At 37.6% G+C, this 22279-nt stretch overlaps 2 protein-coding genes across 2 annotated transcripts in view; one reads left to right on the top strand and one right to left on the bottom strand.

Annotated features, from left to right (window-relative positions):
* tbcd (tubulin folding cofactor D) overlaps positions 1-22279 on the bottom strand; it is a 250865-nt gene that overhangs the window by 142097 nt on the left and 86489 nt on the right. The gene's annotated exons all lie outside the window — the stretch shown is intronic.
* On the top strand, positions 1398-22210 carry znf750 (zinc finger protein 750). Its single transcript, XM_073025893.1, has 3 exons — positions 1398-1498; positions 9502-11124; positions 19651-22210. The coding sequence occupies exons 2-3, from the start codon at positions 9665-9667 to the stop codon at positions 20465-20467; spliced, it is 2277 nt and encodes a 758-aa protein (XP_072881994.1). The 5' UTR covers positions 1398-1498; positions 9502-9664; the 3' UTR covers positions 20468-22210.

The following is a 22279-nucleotide window of genomic DNA, read 5'->3' as shown; positions in this document are numbered from 1 at the left end:
TGCTGATTTCCTATGGGTCTCATCTCTTTTTTTTTAAAGATCCAATCACTCCAATCCAATAATAATCACAATTATTCCTTTCACATTTTTAATCTGTTTTGGTTTGACGAACCAATCTACCATCTTCCACACACTAAATCTGAGTAATGTTTTTATCTACTCTCTTTATTCACATCACTGGCAAAACTTCCAATGCTTTTACCTTGATACAATGAAATTCCTTTCCTTTATTCATTTATATCTATCAGTTAAAATCTTATTTTTTTTCTCCTCACTGGCCCATTGTAGTGAAATATTATTTAAAGCCTGTACTAGGTTCATTTGATAAAGTCAAAATAACAACTGATAAATAAATATTACATTTTCAATTAAATAAATGTGAGCCAAAATAAATCAGCATTTTCCAAATATCACAAAATCTTTTACCCATTCACTTTCCCCATCAAAGTATACAGATGGGATCCTTGCACAATATCACATATACTTGTCGTGCTCCTACAGCAGAGAAATGAAGAGTTAGGCTGAACCACTGCACTAGCCTTTGGAGTGGAACCAGAACCTAGTCTTCTTTATTGAAATAAATGCTGCCATTAAACCAAACCATACGAGACAGCAATATGAAAATAGGTTGCATGACCAGAACACCTACAAAATTGATTTAGTGAACATCCACACCCACACAGATTTCCTGTTGGAACAATTTGATGGTGGTTAGAACAAATGCAATTTGTCATTAACCAGGAAAGCACAGAAACTATTTTCTAATGTACTCTTCTAATATTCATGTTGTCTGCCCACAAGAAAAAAGTGTTAAAAGGATACTATCATTAAGAACACTCATTTTGGTTATTGATGGAAAGATAATTGACCATGTAGAAATTTGGAGCTTCATAAATATTGAAATATTCATTGGTGTTTAGGAATCCAATCCGAAACCATACATTTTAGTTCTTAATATTTTTGGGAGGAGGAACTGGAACACTAAACTTGAGAAATGCAATACATATGGCTGGCAAAACTAGTTTGGTAAGTAGAATACAATCTGGAAATATAGTTATTACAACAGTATTTTAAGGGTAGATTTCTTAAGGAGACTGGAGCAGGGGAAAGAAAAATGTATAAACAAAAGGCCAGTGTAAGCAGAATTACAGTTCAAACAAGAGAACTTGCTTACACTACAAAAGTTCAAGTTTGTGTAAACATGACTGCTTGCTGTAAAATGGCCAGCAGAAACCAAAACAATTTTGCTTTGCAAATTGGGTACTGAGGTAATAGTGAAAGAAAACTGTAACTGGATAGAACGCATGAATCATTGCTTGGGGCAGGAATAACACTGTGCATCTCCATACCCTCAGGGCCCAACTCCTTCACTTATAGTCCCTCCTATTAGAATTGCTGGCTTCATTTTCAACCAGCAATCAAGGAGAGCACACACTTTACTTAGGCGCAGTTTACTTATTGCAACAAAAGCAAATCAACAGAAAGTTACATATATAAGGTAAGTGTACTTAAAAAAACTTCTGTCACTAACAATAAAACAGTTGCAACATGATTTCAGTTAAAGATTAGCAGGCATTTTGAACTTAATTTATGATGTGTGTAATAATATTGTTTTGTGGTTGTGCTAGATATTAGGTACAAAAATAATGACAAAAACTTCCATCTTCTAAAAGTCAGCAGAGGCATTTGCTATTTAAGGTACATTTGAATCTGTACATATATGAAAATATTTTGGGAAATATCTAGGAACATGCCAAAAAAAGTTATTAAAAATAATCACCAGTGACTTCTCCAAGCTTGGCACACCTGTAAACAATTTCATGGTCTATCTGATTTATTTAATCACACATTAATGCATTAGAAAAGTCAAAACAAAAGCCCTGAAGTAAACTGTTGATTGCAAGGTACTACTAACTCATAAATACACTCCTCAAAAGTGAATTTAGTTTGCTTCTTTAAGACCTTACTTTATAATTTCAGCGTGAATTCAGCTCAAAGTAATAAAATTTAAATAAATTCAGCAACAATCTCAATTTTGATATAGTTAATTTAAAAGAGACCACAGGCACCAAATGTTATTCTCTAACTAAAAGGAAAAGATGTTTCTCATGCACCTGTGCTACTGCCTTAAACAATGTGCTAAAATAAGCTTAAAGTCTGTGTCAGCACATACACACCCACTCCAGGAACCAGCATCTAAATTTCCACACTCATCGTCATTCTGTCCTCCAGGCATAGAAATGAGCCAACAGGAGATGAACACACAGATAAGTTGTGAAATACAGAGTATGTATTTTACAGAAAATACTTATGTGGTGCAATGCAACTTAAATGAGGTTTATCCAAACAAATTGAAATTAGTGTGTTTTTCCCTAGTTTTGATTTCTGCTGACATTTAGAAATACAGTGAGGCCAATGGTGAAAAGTTGAAGTTTATCAAGGAAACTTCAAAATTGAGAATGTTATGAATCCTCAGTGTCATTATGTTGGGAGTTTGTTTGGAGAAGAAGGGACTTGATACAAAGTAGCATTATAAGCACTTTATTTTTTACAGTTTCAGATGGGTACTATATAGGATACTGAGAGGCAAGAAAATGGAGCTTCAGTGAAAACAAAGACTGCCTTCAGTTTATTAATGAATAGATATCCCAACTTAAAACTGATCTAGTCTTCATTCTCGCATAATAATGTTACGAGTTAACTACTTTTGTGTCATTAAAACTACTGTACAACATCCTCTGCATTTCAGATCTTAAATTTAATAACTCCTGATAGCAAAAATAGTCAATCGTGAGAATGAGGATCATCAATGTAAATAATGGTTTTGGAAGAGAAATTCTAAAGTAGAATCAGACAAAAATATAAAGAGTTTAAGTATACATTTCAGAATAAAATGTTTTTGTATCCATGAATAAGATCAGATTTTTGCCTCCATTAGGCACATTCTAGAAGAAAAGTCGAGTCATTTTTAATTTGGGTGGTTCAAAAGTACTTCATACGCAACCTTTAAATTGCCAAAATAGCCAGGAGCTCATTTCTGTGCATAGTACAAATTCACTAACAAAATCAAAATAGAACAAGTTGGGCATGCCATTAGAGGGTGGCAGAATCAGTTGTTAAATGATTCCCTGCAGGGAGGGAGGGAAAATGGCAATTCATGCTACCTGCTCTTGAACATGTCTCAGATGTACATACAAGAAGCACTAAAGAGCCAAAGCAGTCAGGAGGAGGTAGGAAGAGGGATAGTGATGGAATTTTTTATAACAGATAATATATATAAAAATGTCACAAATAAGAGTAGTGGAAGTGAAAATAGTACTAGCCCATTTTATTCAGGAACACCTGCAAATGCTGTTTTTTAAAAAAAGATTTTATAATCTAAAATTTGATTACCCAAACACACAGTTACATTGGAAATATGGCAACATATATAGATTATACTTTTTAAATGTAGTAAGCCATTTTAGTACCTTTGCACATTTTTCCATGGACATCTTATTATATCATACACAAGTATCAAGTCATCAGGAATGACCAGGATATGAATAACACCGAGTTAATTGACTGTGATGTCTGAGAAACAATCTGAGGATCAAATTCTCACAAAATGTAAATTTTGCATAAAGGGACAAGAAAATGTAAGTGGATGACAAATGCAAGAACACGAAGGAATGTTCAGATCAGGACCAGCAACAGAACCATCAGTTATTACCCCTCAATATCAAGTTCTTGAACCAGAGGGGATAATTACTCACCCCAACATTGAACTGATTCCACAAACTATGGACAATCTCTGGACTCACTTTTAAGGACTCTCAACCAATATTCCCTCTAAGGTGCTTGCATACACGTCTTTTGCTACTAGCACACAAAAGAATTTAAACTGTACACAAAATGTTGTCACCCTCTAACTCATTGGCATATTAAACATATTTCATGATCATACACAATCACACTTCCTTTCCCAGTTTCTGATGTGAACACTGTTGACAATGTAGAGTTTGCAATGATTTGTCTGCAGATTTTAGAACTGGCTTATTTATACTCTTTTTATTGAATAAGTTACTCAGTGAGTATATATTGTTGTCACTGGGCAAAAAAATTGCACAGCACAAGATTTTTGTGTATGCTGGTCATTACAAATTAAAGGGAACATTGCTCTCAACTCATATTCTCAATATTTATTGCTTACTTGTTATTATTTATTATTATTTTCTTCTCTTTTTAGTACTTGCACACTTTGTTGTCTTTTGCATAGCTTGCTTGTCTGTATTTGTTGTGTGCATTTTCAATGATTCTATTATGTTTCGTTTTATTTACTGTGAATGCCTGCAAGAAAATGAATTTCATGGTAGTATATGGAGACATCAATGTAGTTTGATAATAAATTTATTTTGAACTTTACGACCTTTGCAGCTGAGAAGGGCCAGATGATCACCGGGTAAGAACTGAGCTTGGGAACTTTTTTTAAAGACTTTATTTAGACCATTGGGTCTAAACTTACAATTATTTCCTCATGATATTGGAGGACGTTTTGGTCCATCAAGCCTTTGCCAGCTCACAGAGCAACCTTATTCCCCACAAATATTTCCAATAACCTATTCTTTCCACATTCCCATCAACCGACTTCAGGTTCAACCACTCATCCACAGTGGGTGCACTTTAGTGGGCAACTAAGCTACCAAGCCATTTCTCTGGAATAAGGAAAGAAAGTAGAGCATCCACAGCAACCTCATGCAGTCACAGAAAATGTGTGAACTTCACACAAACAGCACAAGAGGTCAGAAATCAATGTGAATCATTGCAATTCTGAGGCAACAGCTCTTCTAGTTGTGCCACTGTGCTTTCAATGAGACCTAACTAACAATTCTTCTTCTGATATTCCTGAGAATAATCCTGGGAGGGATCACTCTCTTAAAACGGTTACTTAATATAGCTTTTACAGATAATTTGAAATGCATGGAGTCAAATAACCCAGGAATGCTACATAAGCAATTCTGAGCACTGGGCAATACCAAAACACCAACTATCTGCAGAAAACTAGTCAAGAATTGTTTTATAAACAAAATTCATACTCAAAATGGATAGATCTGGAAACTTTCAAGATATAGCCAGATTTATCCTATTTTATCAAGTGAAAGCAGGTACCACCAAAACCTAAATCTGAAATGCAGAACTATTCCAAGAGTTTTCAAGAATTTACAAATACACTGAAAATCTGGTCAATCATTGCATGTGAAACAGTCTTAGTAAAACATTCCCTGAAAGGATTGACATGGAGTGCTTACAGAATTTTAAATGTCTGATTAAGTAGTTAGATCAGATTCTAATGGAATCATTAATTGTACATGTGCTGTGTATATTAATTGAAAGCTGTTATTATCTACAGCTCTACATACAGTGTTGTGATTGATTATTGGTCTCCAGCAACTGACATTCTGGTTGATTTTACCTGAGCATGCAATTGAAATTTGATTAAATATTACTGAGGGCAAGACGCCAGATTATGCCACTCTGTGGGTTCTGCAGTACTGTATCACCAAAATCTGCAAATTAATATTAATGGTAATTTGACAAAAAAATGATATAGTACAACTACATATTTTTGTTTTAAAAGGAATACAAGTGTGAATTTTAATACATTTCTTAAGAAATAAATGCAGCATTTTTTTAAAGTAATCTCCATATACCATGATCTATCCTATTTTCAGTAATGGAAAACAAGAAGAAATAAGTTAGAATTGCTTAAAAGCAGACAGAAATTCCAGGCTTATAAAATCTTGGAATATCTCTGGATTATAACAGTTGTTTAGACTAATCATATGTGGCAGAATTCATTACAGTAAAATATATCAGACTTTTCTAACTCTTGGTTTTAAAGGGACTTAGAACACAATATATCTATAATGCCAATTGTTTTTACATCTGCATTTTAGCTTCTACATTTTTCAAATAAGTTGAACAATATTGAGTAATAACTAAATGAACATCTACCTTAATAAAGAGAAACCACAATCAATAATTAAACTATCCATTACATTTATTTACTGAAACATTAAATCAGAATCTCATTTTTGGGATCAGAGTAATTAGTAGTGTAGAATGTTTTAGTTAACTCTATTTCATGAGAAAGCATCTAGTCTTTGAGGTAATTTACTATAGAAAGCTTTCAGATCATGAGAACGAAACCATCAGAGTTTCTCATGAACTCAGATCAGGCCAAGGAATAAGGGCAAGCTACAACAGGCTTTGTTGGCAACAGAAAAATGAAAAGAACAAGCTCTCTGAAATAATCTACCGATTAACCAAACATCTCTTACCCTTCTTATCTGATTTTAGTCATGAGAGCTCTTCCAGGTTTCAGCATGGATCACCTTTATCTTGTTCTTACTAATGAGGCAGGTGAATATTATTTACTTTTCCCTGAGAGAAAATAACCTGAATAGAGCAATTTATATTTCTCTGAAAAATGCACATTCACTGGTGATATAGAATAAATGGACTTTAACATAGTGGGAAAGTCCAAGCATGGCCCAGGCTCCAGGTTACAACAGAGTTCCAATCCTGAGAACTACTCATAACCAATTTTTTTCCTAAGTTGAGGCCCTCCATTGTTCAAGGTTAGAGGAGGAGAGGGATAGGAACCAGAATGTGTAATGGAAAAACAGAGAAGCAAGAGGGGAGAGAATTACCATGTTCGAAAAATCGATATTCATGCCATCAGGTTGGAGGCTACCTTGATGGAACATGAGGTGTTGCTTCTCCAACCTGAAGGTGGCATCATTGTGACCACAGAGGAAGCCATGGACAGACATGTTAGAGTGGGAATGGGAAGTAGAATTAAAATGGGTCGCCACCAGGAAATCCTACCTTTTATGGTGAACGGAGCAAAAGGTGCTCAACAAAGTTGTCCCCAAATCTGTATCGGAATTCCCTGATATAGACGATGCCATACCAGGAACACCAGATACAGTAGATAACCCCGACAGACTTACAGGTGAAGTGTCACCTCACCTGAACGGTCTCTTCGCAGCCCTGAACGGTGGTGAGGGAGGAGATGTAGGAGCAGGTGCAGCTCTTGTCTGGCTTGCAGGATGGAGATAAGTGGGGAGGGACAAGTGGACAAGGGAGTCACATAGAGACCGATCCCTGCAAAGAGTGGGGGGTGGGGACAGGAAATATCCATCAAAGATCCCCACCATCTGGGCCATGATATCTTCTCAGAGCTATCATCAAGCAGAAGATAGAGAAGCCTGAAGTCCCACAGCACCAATTTCAAGAACAAGTATTTCCCTTCAACTCCTCAGTTCTTAAGCAAACTGGCAAAATCCTAATCATAACAGTTTATCAACTCTACAACTAATTTGATTAATTTGCACTAAAATTGACTTTGCTTTGTTCTATTTGTGTTCTTTCTTTTAAAACTTGTGTATAATTTATGTTTGATTTATGTTTTTCTTATGGATGTTGCTTAAATGGTTGTATGTGCCTATGATGTGGCTGCAAGTCAGTTTTTCATTGCACCAGTGCATACATGTACTTGTACATTATAAACTCAACTTTGACTTCAATTACATAGTGCTGTAAAAATGACTGCACACTCTACTTTATGCCTGTTCACAAAGACATGTGTGACTTTAATATACATAATAGCTTCTACAGTTCTTCCTTTGATATCAAAGTGGCATGACTCTGTAATAATTCTTTGTGTAGACAGCTGTTATGAAAAACTTGCATTTATATGTCACCTTTCACATCTTCAAGATGTCCACAAGTGCTCACAAAATCAAGCTACATTATACCTTCAAACCTTGATGCAGAGTCAAGTATTCGACCAGGTCGAAAAACAACTCCAATGTACCTCCCAGTTTCCAAACCTTTCTCACTTGTAAAAAAGCTATTGACTTTTATCAGTTCCTCTGTTTCTGCATCATCTGTTCCTAGGATGAGGCTTTCTGTTTCAGAAAATTTGAAATGTTCAACTTCTTCAAAGAATGGAATTTTTCCTTCCTCTATCACTAATGCTGCCCTCACCTGTATATCCTCAATTTCCCAGACATCTACCGTCAACCCAACTTCCCACCACTAACAGGGATAGAGTTTCCCTAGTCCTTAGCTACCACCATATGAGCGTCCACATTGAACACATAATTCTGCATAATTCCTGTCATCTTCAACAGGATCCTATCACTAACCACGTCTTTCTATCCCCCACCCCCAACTCTTTGCACTCATCTCCATGTGACTCCTTTGTCCACTCATCCCTCCTCACTCATCTTCCTCCTGCAAGCAGGACAAGTGCTGCATCTCCTCCCTCACCATCATTCAGGATGCAAAGAGTCCTTTCAGGTGACATGTCACTTCACCTGCAAGTCTGCCGGGGTCATTTACTATATCTGGTGCTCCTGGTATGGCCTTGTCTGTATCAGGGAAACCCAACACAGATTTGGGGACAACTTTGTCGAGCACTTTCACTCTGTTCACTATAATTTCCCATTCCCACTCTAACATGTCTGACCATGGCCTCCTTTGTGGTCACGATGAGGCCACCTTCAGGTTGGAGGAGCAACAACTCATATTCCATCAAGGTAGCCTTCCTGATGGCATGAACATCGATTTTTCTAACATAGTAATTCTCTCCCCTCCCGCTTCTCTCTTTTTCCATTATACATTTGGGTTCCTATCCATTCTCTTCTCCTCACCTGCACATCACCTCCCTCTGGGGCCCCCTCCCCTTTCGTTTCTCCCATGGTCCATTGCCCTCTCCAATCAGATTCCTTTTTCTTCAGCCATTTACCTCTTTCACCTATTGCCTCCCCACTGACCCACCCTCCCCTCACCTGTTTTCACCTACAGTTCTGTGCAAAAGTTGTCTCTCTTTCCTTCCATGTAAGTAATAGTCATATACTGCATAAGTTGCTGAGTTCCTCCAACATTTTGTGTCTGTTTCTCTAAGTCTTTTATTCATTATAAATAAATTAAGGTAGAACTTTGCTAAAAAATAGATCATGATTTAACTAAAATTTACCCAACCTAATACTAAATAATTGATCAACTGTTGATGGCAAATTAATGCAAATATTCAAATAATAAAGTTTTTAACCATTTAGTAAGTAGGGAAAAAATTCCTTAAACAGATGGTAACAGACTGGAAATTCTAGTGTTGAAGTCATACCATTATTCCTTTTTGCATGTCCTGTGAACTCGAACATTACTTTTAAAAAAAATCACAAAGGCAACAGTAAATATGGGATAAAGTTGATTCTAGACTTTAAAAAAACAAACATTTAAATGTTGCTTTGAATCTCTCAACTTCAGTTTAGGTCATTAAACAGATACAATCTATAAAATATTGTTTAATACAAATTCTAAGACAAAAGATGGCTCAATGCCGCTTTGCAAGATTTGCATACAAGCTTCTGAAACCAGGTGTGTCTGCAGGAATGTGCTGGCTTTTACTCTTTGTTTGGGACTAACAAATTTATATTCTTCGCTCCACAGTTTCATGCAAATTATTCCATCATTTATCTAGTGGCAATTTTTGGTCACCAGGACAATCAAGAGTGTGGAGTTTTCAGAATTTTTAAGTATCAACATTTAAAGAACACTTCAACAAAGATCCAAGGAATGCTGTGATTCATAACCTGTACCAAGAAAATTAAAAATGAGTCTCATGAAAGAGCGCAAACCAAAGAAACCTCACTACATTCCTCGGCCTCCAGGAAAGCCATTTAAATACAAGTGTTTCCAGTGCCCTTTCACATGCAATGAGAAATCACATCTGTTTAACCACATGAAGTACAGTTTGTGTCAAAATTCTATCTCTTTAGTGACAGACCAGGACCAATTAGAAAAATGTACAAAACTGAGTGCTGATGCAACCAACATACCCAATCAGAAAGACTCTGCATCTAATGTGAACCTGGACTCAAGGCTGTCAAACAGTAATCACTTTCAAAGTTCAGACTACAATGAAGCTGACAAAACTACAAGCCACCAGATCATCGCGCAAACTTCAACTATAGTTACAAAAACAAAACAGAAGGAACTACTTCAGAAAATTCCTATAGAAAATGAAACTGAACAAGCAAGATCTTTTGAAAAACATGAAAGGTCTTCGGCTTTCTTGCCTGTTAGGGTAATGAAATTCACTGATAGCGCAGAAAAAGACAATGAGAAGACAACTTTTACTTCAGAAAATACAAACAGGACATCCACCATCCCAAAGAAGTCAGCTTTTTATAGCCCTGGTGACCAACATAGAGTATGTCCTACTTCAACTTCACCAGAGCTTTCCAGGAAGTATGCTGGAAATAAATATTTTGGTTCAATTCCTCCAAATTCATCACCATTGATTCCAGATTATACCCATCATTATTACAATGAACGTGGGTTAGGAGTAGTTTTTTCACCCTACCTACTCACTGACAAACCTTTTGAATATGACCATCCAGGGGTTTCATTCTATTTTTCTCCTGAACCGCAGAATTTCTTATCACCTCATCTACAAAACAGGGGCATGATTTTGCCAAGACACGTTGTTCCATCGATATTAGAGCAGTACAAAATTCAACATCATTCACATCTTCCCATTCCTTATGGTGTCCATCATCTGAACTCAGCTGAATATGACATCTCTCAGTTTGGTCTAAAGTCTCAACAAGCACATAACTCCAGCAGAAATCAAGATAAACACCTGTCAGTTGGTAAGCCTTCACTGGATGAAACCTCACCACCACCAGAATTATACTTCCTGAACTCCCACAGAAAACTTTATAGTGAATTGCAGAATCCTATTCCAACATCATTAAGAAAAGATAATGAGAGCAAAATATTAGGAATGAATAGCAATTTACACACAGGGGAAAAAAGTACAAAAATGAGCCCTAAAGCAGGAAGTGCTGCAATGGGCTCTCCAGGTCGACCAAGCCCAACGATGCATGTTCAAAAAAGCACGGTTTCAGAAAGTTGTGGAAAATTGCCCAAGTTTGTTTCAAATAATAAAACTAATAGACTTGATGAAAGCTTCACAACCTTTAAATCAGTCCTAAGTACAGTGGACCTACAATCAAATGAAGCCCATGTTCAACATGACCAACCAGAAAGTCAAGGAACTGTTGGCAGGTACAGCAAATGGTTTTCAAAATTATTTCATAGCCATTTTAGATTCTTAAAAATACTCATCAGTACTTTGTCTATAGGTTAGCTAATACTGTTAAACATTACTAAGCATTCAATGAAACAAAGATCTCTTAAAAAAATTTCATAGTGTTGATATTTGCATAAGAAACAATCAAAATGCAGGTCTGATTTATTAACCAAAATACCTCACATAGCTGCTCATCTTAAGGATGTATCAATTTCTAGAGACTGAAGAACTTGCTGAAGCAGACAGCACAGCCATGTAATTCATCATCTTTCTGCCATCTCTTTGAGAGATCTATACTCTTTGTTTCATTCCTATTATTTCTTCAAACCCCCAAATATCCAATTCTATTCTACAAGTTTCTGAACAGTGCATTCCAAATCTCAAAATTCAGATAATTAAAAGAATTCTCACTTCTTTCTCAGTAATTTGGCACAAGAGTAGCACAGTGACACGGCTAGTAAAGTGGCAACTTCAAAGCCCCACGGACCTGGGCTTGATTCAATACAGTGTTGTCAGTTTGGCATTTGCACATTCTCTCTGTGACCATGCAAATTTTCTCTGGACATCCCACATACTAAAATAAAACATGCATGTTGATATGTTAATTGGCCACAGTACATTACCCATACCATATAGGCACGTGGTAGAAGTTGTAGTGGGTAAGGCTGATGGAAATGTAAAGAGATTGTATGATTGAATTTGGTGCTCAATAGTTGCATGGACTTAGAGGGCAGCCTGTTTCTGTATAGCATCCCTGTGTAATTCCATGAATCTTAGATTCATGTCTTCTGGTTGTCAATTTACATGCTCGTTCCTACAGATTCTTATCTCTATTTTATTCCACAACCTCACCCACTACACCCATGTACCCTCCCCACTTTACTCCATACTCCACAATCCTCATATCAGATTCCATCATCTTGAACCTTTTGACACTTCCACCTATGTCCTCCCAGCTTCTAATGCTATTCCCACTCTCCCTTTCTTTATACAGGGTATAGATTGTACTTATCTATAGGATGATAGGATTGTACCTATCAACCCTACTCACTTGAATGCACATACTGTCTGCCAGCTCTTTCTCCACCCCTTCTCTACACCTTTGTTTACTGACCATCTCCCCTCCATCTTTTAGTCCAGTCAAACAATCTGCTTCGCTCCACAGATGCTACCTGAACAACCCCAACCTCAAGTTCCATCAGCATTTTCTGTGTTAATGCACATTACTGAATTCCAGCAAATCTCATTTTCTCCTTTGTCAAGACTTATAAATTCAAATTGCACCACCCAGGAAATCCTGAAGGTTTACTATAACTTATTTGCTTCTGAACTCAAATTGGAGCTAAAATTGATAGAAGAAGAATCAGGAAGGGTGATGATAAATAACTGTCAGCGCACATTTGTATGTCAAAAGGCAACACGTCAAATTTGTATGTCCTATGTAAACTACACTCTAGTTTCTACTGCTAGCAGGGAAGAATTACTCCAGAAGAACCAAACTGATATGCCCTCTTTTCCATACTCTTCCACTCACTGTTCATTCTCCTGGCTATGCAGTAATCCAAAGTACATGTCTACAACAGACCCTTGTCAGGAGAAGCTAGTTTCTGCAGAAACATGTAGTGAAGTCAAAGTTATTTCAATATGTATTGCACCACTTCTTGGAGATTTTAGCAACTAGCTAAATTTAGAAAAGTGCCAAACTTCTGTAGAATTATGCCAAGCGTTCGGTATCAGTCAACAATTAGCCCATTCAAAACTGATGCTAAGAGTCCAATTTTCTGCATACAAGTTTAGCATCAGTTAACCTGACACAACTCAATTCACAAATATACATACACACATGGATATGTATACTTATACAGAAAATAGAAAACCTGCAGATCTGGAACATCAGCGGTACTCTTTTCCTAGATGCTGCCTGGCCTGCTGAGTTCCTCCAGTTTTTGTGTGTGTTACATGTATACTTACACACCTGGTTAAGTATGTGTGTCTGAACAATGGATTCTACAAAGCTGAATCTTGAGATCTATGTCTATAATTGATGAAGCTAAATAACCAAGGTGTTAAAACAGAAATGATAGAATCATAAAATAGACTACAACTACAGCACAGAAATAGGCCCTTTGGCCCATCTAGTCTGTGCCGAACCATTTAAACTGCCAAGTCCCATCAACCTAGATCCGGACTAGAGCCCTCCATAGCCCACCTATCCACGTACCTACCCAAACCTCTCTTAAACGTTGAAATCAAAATTGCATCCACCACTAACGCAGGCAGATCGTTCCACACTCTTATCACCCTCTGAGTGAAGAAGTTGCCCCTCATGTTCCCCTTAAACATTTCACCTTGCACCCTTAACCCATGACTTCTAACTGTAGTCTTACCCAACCACAGTGGAAAAAGCCTGTTTACATTTACACTATCTATAACCATCGTAATTTTATATACCTTTATCAAATCTCCCTTCAGTCCCTATAATTTCCTGTCGATGTTTCAGGCCAATACCCTTCATGAGTCCTGATGAAGGCTCTTGGCCCAAAACATCAACTGTTTACTCTTTTCCGTAGATGCTGCCTGGCCTGCTGTGTTCCATTAACATCGTGTGTGTGTTGCTTGGATTTCTAGTGTCTATGGATTTTCTCGTCTCTATAGTTTCCTGCTTTATTCTTAGAGCCTTTCTTAAACAACAAAACAACATTAGCTTTCCTCCAATCCTCTAGTACCTCACCTGTCACTAAGGATGATTTAAATATCTCTACCAGGGCTGCTGCAATTTCTGCACTTTTCTGAAAATGAACACCTTGTCATGCCCTGGGGACTTGCGTCAACACAGCAAACACCTCCTCCTCTGTAATCTGTACAAGGACCATGACCTCTGATGTTTTGCCTCACTTCTATAGACTCTGTGTCCACATCCCGAGTAAATACAGATGCAAAAAATCCATTTAAGATCTCCACCGTCTCTTTTGGTATAGATACCATTCTGATCTTCCAGAGGGCCAAGAATGTCCCTTACAGTCCTTTTGCTCTTAAAATATCTGTAGAAACCTTAGGATTCTCCTTCACCTTGTCGGCTAGAACAACCTCATGCCTTCTTTTAGCCCTCATGATTTTTTTCTTAAGTGCATTTCTTATACTCCTCAAGGACCTCATTTGTTCCTACCTGCGTGTACCTACTATGAAACTCCCCTTTTATTCTTAACCAGGGCCTCAATCTCTCGAAAACCAAGGTTCCCTAAACCTGTTATCCTTGTCTTTTATTCTGACAGGCACGTACAAGCTTTGTACTCCCAAAATTTCACTTTTGAAGGCCTCCCAATTACCAAGTACTCCTTTGCTAGAAAACAACTAGTCCCAATCCACAGGCCAGATCATTTCTGGTATCATCAAAATAGGCCTTTCTTCAATTTGGAATCACAACCCAAGGACGAGACCTATCCTTTTCCATGACTACCTTGAAACTAATGACATTATGATCACTAGATGAAGTGATGGACAAACATCTGTCACCTGCCCTGTGTCATTCCCTAACTGGAGTTTAAATATGGCACACTCTTTTGTTGGGACTTCTATATACTAATTAAGGATATTTTCCTGAACACATTTGACAAACTTTATCTCATCTAGTCCTTTTACAGTATGGAAGGGCCAGTCAATATCTGGAAAGTTAAAGTCGCCTACTATCACAATCTTGTTTCTTACAACAGTCTGTGATTTCTCCACAAATTTGTTCCTCTACGTCACACAGACTGTTGGGTGGTCTATAATACAGCCACATTAATGAATGTGGTCACACCTTTCTTATTCCTCAATTCCAACCATAGAAGGGTTCTCCAGTCTGTCCTGACTCACCACTGCTGCAACATTTTCCCTTAACTAGGCATGCCATTCCTCCCACTTTAATTCCTTCCACTCTATCACATCAAAAACAACAGAATCTCGGAATATTGAACTGCCAGTCATTCCCCTCCTGCAGCCAAGTCTCAGTAATGGCTACAATATTAAAATTCCATGGGTTGATCCATGTCCTGAGTTCATCTGCCTTTCCTGCAATAGTTCTTTCATTGAAATATACGCAACTTAGAACATTAGTTCCACCATGCTCAACCTTTTGATTCTTGACTTTGTCTGAGGTCTCAACAACATGTCTTCACAACCACTCCACTATCTGTCCTGGCACTCTGGTTCCCATACCTCTGCAACTCTAGCTTAACCCCCCCCTCTCCCCATGCAATACTAGCAAACCTTCCTGCTAGGATATTAGCCCCCTCCAGTTTAGGTGCAAATTGTCTCTTCTGTACAAGTCCCACTTTCTCTGGAAGAGAGCCCAATGAACCAAAAATCTGACACCATCTCTCCTGCACCAACTCCTTAGTCAGGTGTAATACTGGATGACCTTCCTACTTCTGGCCTCAGTAGCACATGGCACAGGTAGTAATCCTGAGGTCACAACCCTGGAGGTCCTGTCCTTTAACTTAGCAACTAACTCCCTGAACTCACCTTGCAGAACCTCGTCCTTCTTCCTACCTATGTCATTGGTATCTATATGGACCACAACATCTGTCTGCTCACCCTCCCACTCAAGAATGCTGAGGGCTTGATCCCAGATGTCCCGGACCCTGGCACCTGGGAGGCAACATACCATACAGGAATCTCATTCTTGTCCATAGAAACTGCTTTCTGTCCCCCCTAGCTAATGAATCCCCTATTTCCACAGCTCACCGCTCCTCCCCGCTTTCCTTCTGAGCAACAGAGCTGGACAGTGCCAGAGACCTGACCACTGTGATTTCCCTCTGCTAAGTCACCCCCTCCCAAAAAGCATCCAAAGTGATATACCGGTTGTTGAGAGGGACGGCCACAGGGGTACTATACACTTGCTGTTTAACTCCAGTCATCCTCCTGTCACCAAGTTTCCTGTGCCCTTCACTTTAGGTGTAACGATCTCCCTACATGTCCTGCCTTCACCCACTCAGCCTCCCGAATAGTGCAGAGTTCATCCAGTTCCAGCTCCAGCTCCTTCAAACAGTGTTAGAAGCTGCAGCTGGATTCATTAGGGACACTGGAAGTCTCCCTGCCTTGCCACATCCCACAAGAGGAACATTCAACTATCCTCCCTGGCATCCCTGTTGCTCTAACTGTGCAATTAAAAAGAAGGAAACAAATAAACTCGGAAAAAAATCAAGTTCTTCTGATCAAATTGTTCTGCTACTTCCAAAAATATCTGAATAATTATTTTTAAAAATCTTAATGTCTTTAACTAAAACCTAACATTAAGCTTTCAACCCCACAAACTTTCTTAGAAATTCCACTTCATTAGTACAATCATTGTACCTTATGTTTCAAAGATGTCTTTTACTTATATGGAAACCTAAGGTCAATTCGAACATCTGTTGGCCAAATTTGAAGAGTGTGATTTCAAAGCACACTCCAAATTCTTTGTGTTGAAACATCAGTGCAGAATGCTGCTCTTGGTTTCATTACTTCTTTCATCAATAGCAAAGCCTCTACAGTGGAGTTGCTTCCAGGAGAGAATGCACTCCGAACATCCTAAATGCTTAACCCAGTATCAAAGCCTTGTGAATAAATTACCTAGTTAGAGGAGGTGAAAAGAAATCATCCAAGTCTAAGTTATTTGTACATACAGTATTTGAAACATAAAAGCAATTAAATTTAATCTGAAAACGCTTTACTTTTCTGTTTATTTTCACGTCCTCAAAATTACTTTCAATTTGTATATCTTTTTCCAAAAAAATGAAGAAAATTGGCCTGTAAATTTATTGAAAGGTATTAAGAAGAGGATAAATGTTTTGTGGTATTTAAAACAGATGAAAACTACAAAGCTGTAGAAGCTGGAAATAAAAGAAACAAAAACTGAAAATGGTGGAAATACCCTGGTCAGCCTCAATCTGTATGAAAAGAAACTGAGTCAATGTTTCAAGTTGAGTACTTCAGCATTTTCTGTATTTCAACAAAGTCAGCAGTTTTTGGCAACACGGGATGATAGGGTAGTGAAGGAATCAGATAGCATGCTTACCTTTATTGGTCAAGTGATTGCCTTCAAGAGTTAGAAAGTTATGTTGCAGCTTTACAAGCCACATACGGAACACAGTATTCAGTTCTAATTGTTCCTTCGTAGGAAGGATGTTGAGGCTTTGGAGAGGATGCAGAAGAGGTTATCAGGATGCTGTTTGGAATAGAGAAATATACAGAGAGGTTGGACAACTTGGGCTGTTTTCTCTGGACAGAAACGTGGATAGATCATCTGCTAGGGGGGCTTGTAAGATTATGAGAGGCATAGATTTGAGTAAATAGCTAGTATCTTTTTCCCAGGGTTGAAATGTCTAATACCAAAGGACATGCATTTAAGGTGACCGGGGGTTAAGTTCAAAGGAACTTATCTCATTAACCAGCCTCATGTGTGGCCTTCTGAACTTTCAAAAGCCTTCTGAAATACCAGGTAAACAACATCACCCAATTCTCCTTTGTCTATCCTACTTGTTACTTCTTGAAAGAATTCCAACAGATTCGTCACACAAGATTTTCCCTTGAGGAAACCACGCTGACTGCAGCCTATTTTATCATGTGCCTCCAAGTATCCCGAAATCACAACCTTAACAAAAGACTCCAACACCTTCCCAAAGGCTGAGGTCAAACTAACAGGCCTATATTTTAATTTCTTCTGCCTCTCTCCCTTCTTGGAGTGACATTTGCAATTTTCCAGTCCTCCATAGCTATGTCAGAATCTACTGATTCTTGAAAGATCATTACTCATGCCTCCACGATCTCTTCAGCCATCTCTTTCAAAACCCCCGGCTGTCAACCATCTGGTTCATGTGATTTATCCACCTTCAGATCTTTCAGTTTCCCAAGTGCCTTCTCCCTCATAATGGCAACTTCACTCAATTCTGCCTCCTGACACTCTTGAACTTCCAGCATACTGCTGGTGTCTTTCACAGTGAAGACCGAGACAAAATACTGATTCAGTTCATCAACATTTCCTTCTCTCCCAGTACAACCCATCCAGCATCGTTTTCCACGAGTCTGGTATCTGTTCTTGCCTCTCTTTTTACTCTTTATATATCTGAAGAAACTTTTGGACACTATTTATTGGCTAGCTTACTTTCATATTCCAACTTCTCCCTCTTTTTGAAGTTTTTACTTGCCTTCTGTGTTTTTTTAAAAGTTTCCCAATCCTCTAACTTGCCACTAATTTTTGCTCTATTAAATGCTCCTGCTCTGACTTTAATGTTGGCTTTGACTTCCCTTGTCAGCCACTGTTGTGTCATCCTGCCTTTAGAGGTACCTTTGGGATGTAGCTACCCTGCACCTTCCGAATTGCTCCCAGAAATTCCAGCCACTGCTGCTCTACCACCATCCCTTCTAGTGTCCCCTCCAATCAGCTTTGGCCAGCTCCTCTCTCATGCCTCTATAAATCCCTTTACTGTACTGTAATGCTGCTACATCTGACTTCAGCTTCTCCCTCTCAAATTGCAGGACTGTCTCTTAAGGGTTTGTTTACCTTAAGCTCTCTAATCAATTCCAGTTCATTGCACACCACCAATCCAGAATAGTTGATCTCATAGTGGGCTGAATTTCAAGCTGCTCTAAAAAAAAACACCTTGTAGGCATTCTATAAACTATCCCTCTTGGGATCCAGCATCAACCTGATTTTCCATATTGAAATCCCCCATGACTATTGTAACATTGCCCTATTGGCAAGCTTTTTAGTAGTTCCCATATTTGCAACTGTTCAGAGGCCTATGTATAATTCTCATCAGAGTTTTTTTTTACTTCTACAGTTTCATAGCTCTACCCACAAGGATTCTAAACCTTCTGATCCTATGTCTCCTCTTTCTAAGTATTTGATTTCATTTTGTAACCAAGAGTCACCTCACCCCCTCTGCCAATCTGCCTGATCTTTCAATACAACGTATATCCTGGGATGGTAAGTTCCTAGCTATAATCATCCTTTAGCCACGACTCAATGAAGCTCACATTGTCATACCTGCCAATCTCTAAATGTGCAACAAGGTCATCCACTTTATTCTGCATGCATTAAAATACAACACCTTCAGTCTTGATTTCATCATCCATTTTGATTTTGTCCCCTTTCGCATTGTAACTCATCCCGGTTGCAATTTTGCCCTATCATCAGCCTGTCCTTGCTAGCAGTCTCACTACACACTGCCTCTGTTTCTATACCAATTGCCCCATCCTCAGCCCTATTACTCCAGTTCGCAATGCCCTGCCAAATTAGTTTAAACCCTCCTGAACATAGACATCATATAGGCAGAAAGGATTAGTTTAGTGGACATTTAATAACCAATTTAGCACAACATTGTGGGCTGAAAGGCCTAATTCTGTACTGTACTATGTTCTAAAGAGCTTGGAGGTTGCAGGGTGCTTGGGTAAGTGGTCTGCTGAGGTACTGAAGAATGATGATTCTTTGTTTAAGTTATTAAACTGAATCTAAAAAATCTATTTTCACCTGTTTCCAGAACTCTTTCACCCAATGAGGACTCTACATATAATCCAACTTATTCTAATGTTACCATTTTGGATTACTACCATGGCAATACTTTGGTACCGACTGACTTAAGTTCAACTCGCATGATACCACTAAACCTTTCCAAAAAGGATAAAGCAAAATTAGAACCAGATCAGCCGCCTGGATCTACAAATAAAAATCTCCCACAGGATTCAAAGGAAGATGCATCACATGACGATCACTTCCTTCCAGTTCAAGAGTTTGAAACTTCCAAGATACAGGACGTACCTTTAAATCTTTCACTTAAAGTTAACAACCATGAGTGGAAAACGGCTGAAGATTCTATTCCATTTGATGTCAATTTCAATGACTCAAAGGCACAAGTAAAAAGCTTAAATGATAATAAGCTTAACCATTCATCAAAAGACCTGAATTTTGACAAAATTTGCTACAAAACAAATCAATGTAAAAGTCAGGCAGAAAAAGCTGCAATCTTGCAAACAGAAAATGTTGTCAAATGCACTGAAAGCTGTAATGATGAACAGAAGCAGTCAGCTGCTGTGGCTCTATGTCAGTTAGCTGGATGTAACGAAAGAAAACATAATGAGGAATGGTCATTTCCACAAAATGGAGAGCTGGCTCATAAAAAGGAACCAAGCTATGAAAGAAAGCACAAATGCAATTCCCCTGCAGTTGAAAAAGTAGGAAAACAGAAATCAAGATATCAGAAAAGATCAAATGAAGAAAGAATGAACACACATTCAGACACAAAGATTAGTGATTGTGATAGAATCTTCAGTCTGAGAAAGAGAACTAAAGTTGCATAAAACAGTACATCTTCAGCTGAAATAAACAAGATTAATTACTGAACTATGTGAAGTTGATGGCAATTATTGCTGTCAACAATTAGTCACAAAAATATGGAACAAACCTGGAACGTGTGTGTTTAAGGTCTTTATTTCACTTTCAACTGTACACACTATATCAAACTGAATAAAATATTAGAGTGGAACAATACACCATATGATTGAAGTTAACAGCTCATGTACTTTCAGTTTGAATGGTGTTAGATGGTACAGTACTATGTCTACAAGGCTGATAGACATGGCATGGAAAGGATTAAAAATAAACATGAGACAATCATCCTCAGGAGATTTTTTTTTATTTGGAGCACATTCTTCTTAAATATATAAAGAATATATCCAAGTGAAAAGAACTTCATTATACAAAGTTGCCAAACAATGTAAATCCCAAAAATATAAATTATTTGATTATTTCTCTGTTGTTCAACTACCTCACAAAAAATGAGTAGCAAGTTTCACTTTTTTGTAAAATGTCCCAAGTAGCCTTTAGAAGATGACTTATCTGCAACATCTTCTGACAAAACATTATTGATTTGAACTACACTAGCAGACACTAATAGACAGCAGTGAAATCAAGGGGCCCATACTAAACATCAAATTAGTATTTGCAATTCATTGCATATCAGTATCACATGCAGACAAAGACTAAGTAATTCCATTATATGAACTCCAGAAAAGAAAATAATTTATGACTAAATATAAAGAACCATTTTCTCTAGCATATATTTAAAAACATACTGAGAAGATATATATTTTTTTAAATTGCGTAACCTTGCTAATTTAGTATACAGCAATCTGGATTATTACTCACTAGCCTATGGTATATTAAAAGGAAAACAAGGTCCTGACTACTGTCCAACAAGCCATCTGCATAGTAACTAGACTTTTTCTGACTTAGGCCTGATATGGCTTGCCCCAGACCACATAACAAGCTCAAGAAGTAGCAGAACCCCTCAATAGTGCAATAAAGAAAATCGTTCAACCACTTATTATTGTGTTTACAGATGAAGATCATCAAGCAGCTGTATCAGATGACAGAACTGCTACAGTTTACACATACTTTTGACATTCAGGGACTATTAAAGCATAAATGACAAAAGAAAGCATCATCACTTCAAACATGCTAATAATTAACACCATCAAACTAAAGTGAAATGAATGATAAAGAAACTTATAATTATATTACAAATAGGTCATTGTCTCTTTTGTCGTTTTTTCTCAGTTTTGGTAAAAGGACAAGTAGTTAACACCTTTATGTCTAGGCTTGTTGGAGCTTCACCAGCAAAAGTGCACCACTAAAATCAATGCAACCTACAATTGTTATTGCAAAATAAACTTCAAAAATGGTGCTCACACTACATAGCTGATAATAGAAATGATCATATCTTTAATGTCTAAATTGACCAATTGTGAATAACTGTTCACTGAATGCACTTACCTGTCACAGACTAAATGTTAGTTAAATTACCTATGTACAGTTATCTCAGTACTTATAACTTGTTCAAAAGTCTGTGAAAATCATTATAACAATGTACATGTTTTTGCATTCTTATCTGAAATACTGGGAAATCAGTTCTTGAGGGTTATACTGTATAGGAAAAATATAATGAGGACATTACTCTAGGAAACTTCTGGTGATGGAAATACTGTGATGCTCAGCCATTCATTATGTTAAAAGATTGATATGCTTCTTGTTATTGGATTAAAGACATTTTACCACGTACAAATAATTGTCTCATTCCTTGATTAACATTGAGAAACTACGTAGTACTTAAA

This window comes from Hemitrygon akajei, chromosome 22 (assembly GCF_048418815.1).
Source record: "Hemitrygon akajei chromosome 22, sHemAka1.3, whole genome shotgun sequence".
In the NCBI taxonomy this organism is placed as follows: domain Eukaryota; kingdom Metazoa; phylum Chordata; class Chondrichthyes; order Myliobatiformes; family Dasyatidae; genus Hemitrygon; species Hemitrygon akajei.
The sequence above is the reverse complement of the archived record's forward strand: the minus strand, read 5'-3'. Positions and strand labels throughout refer to the sequence as shown.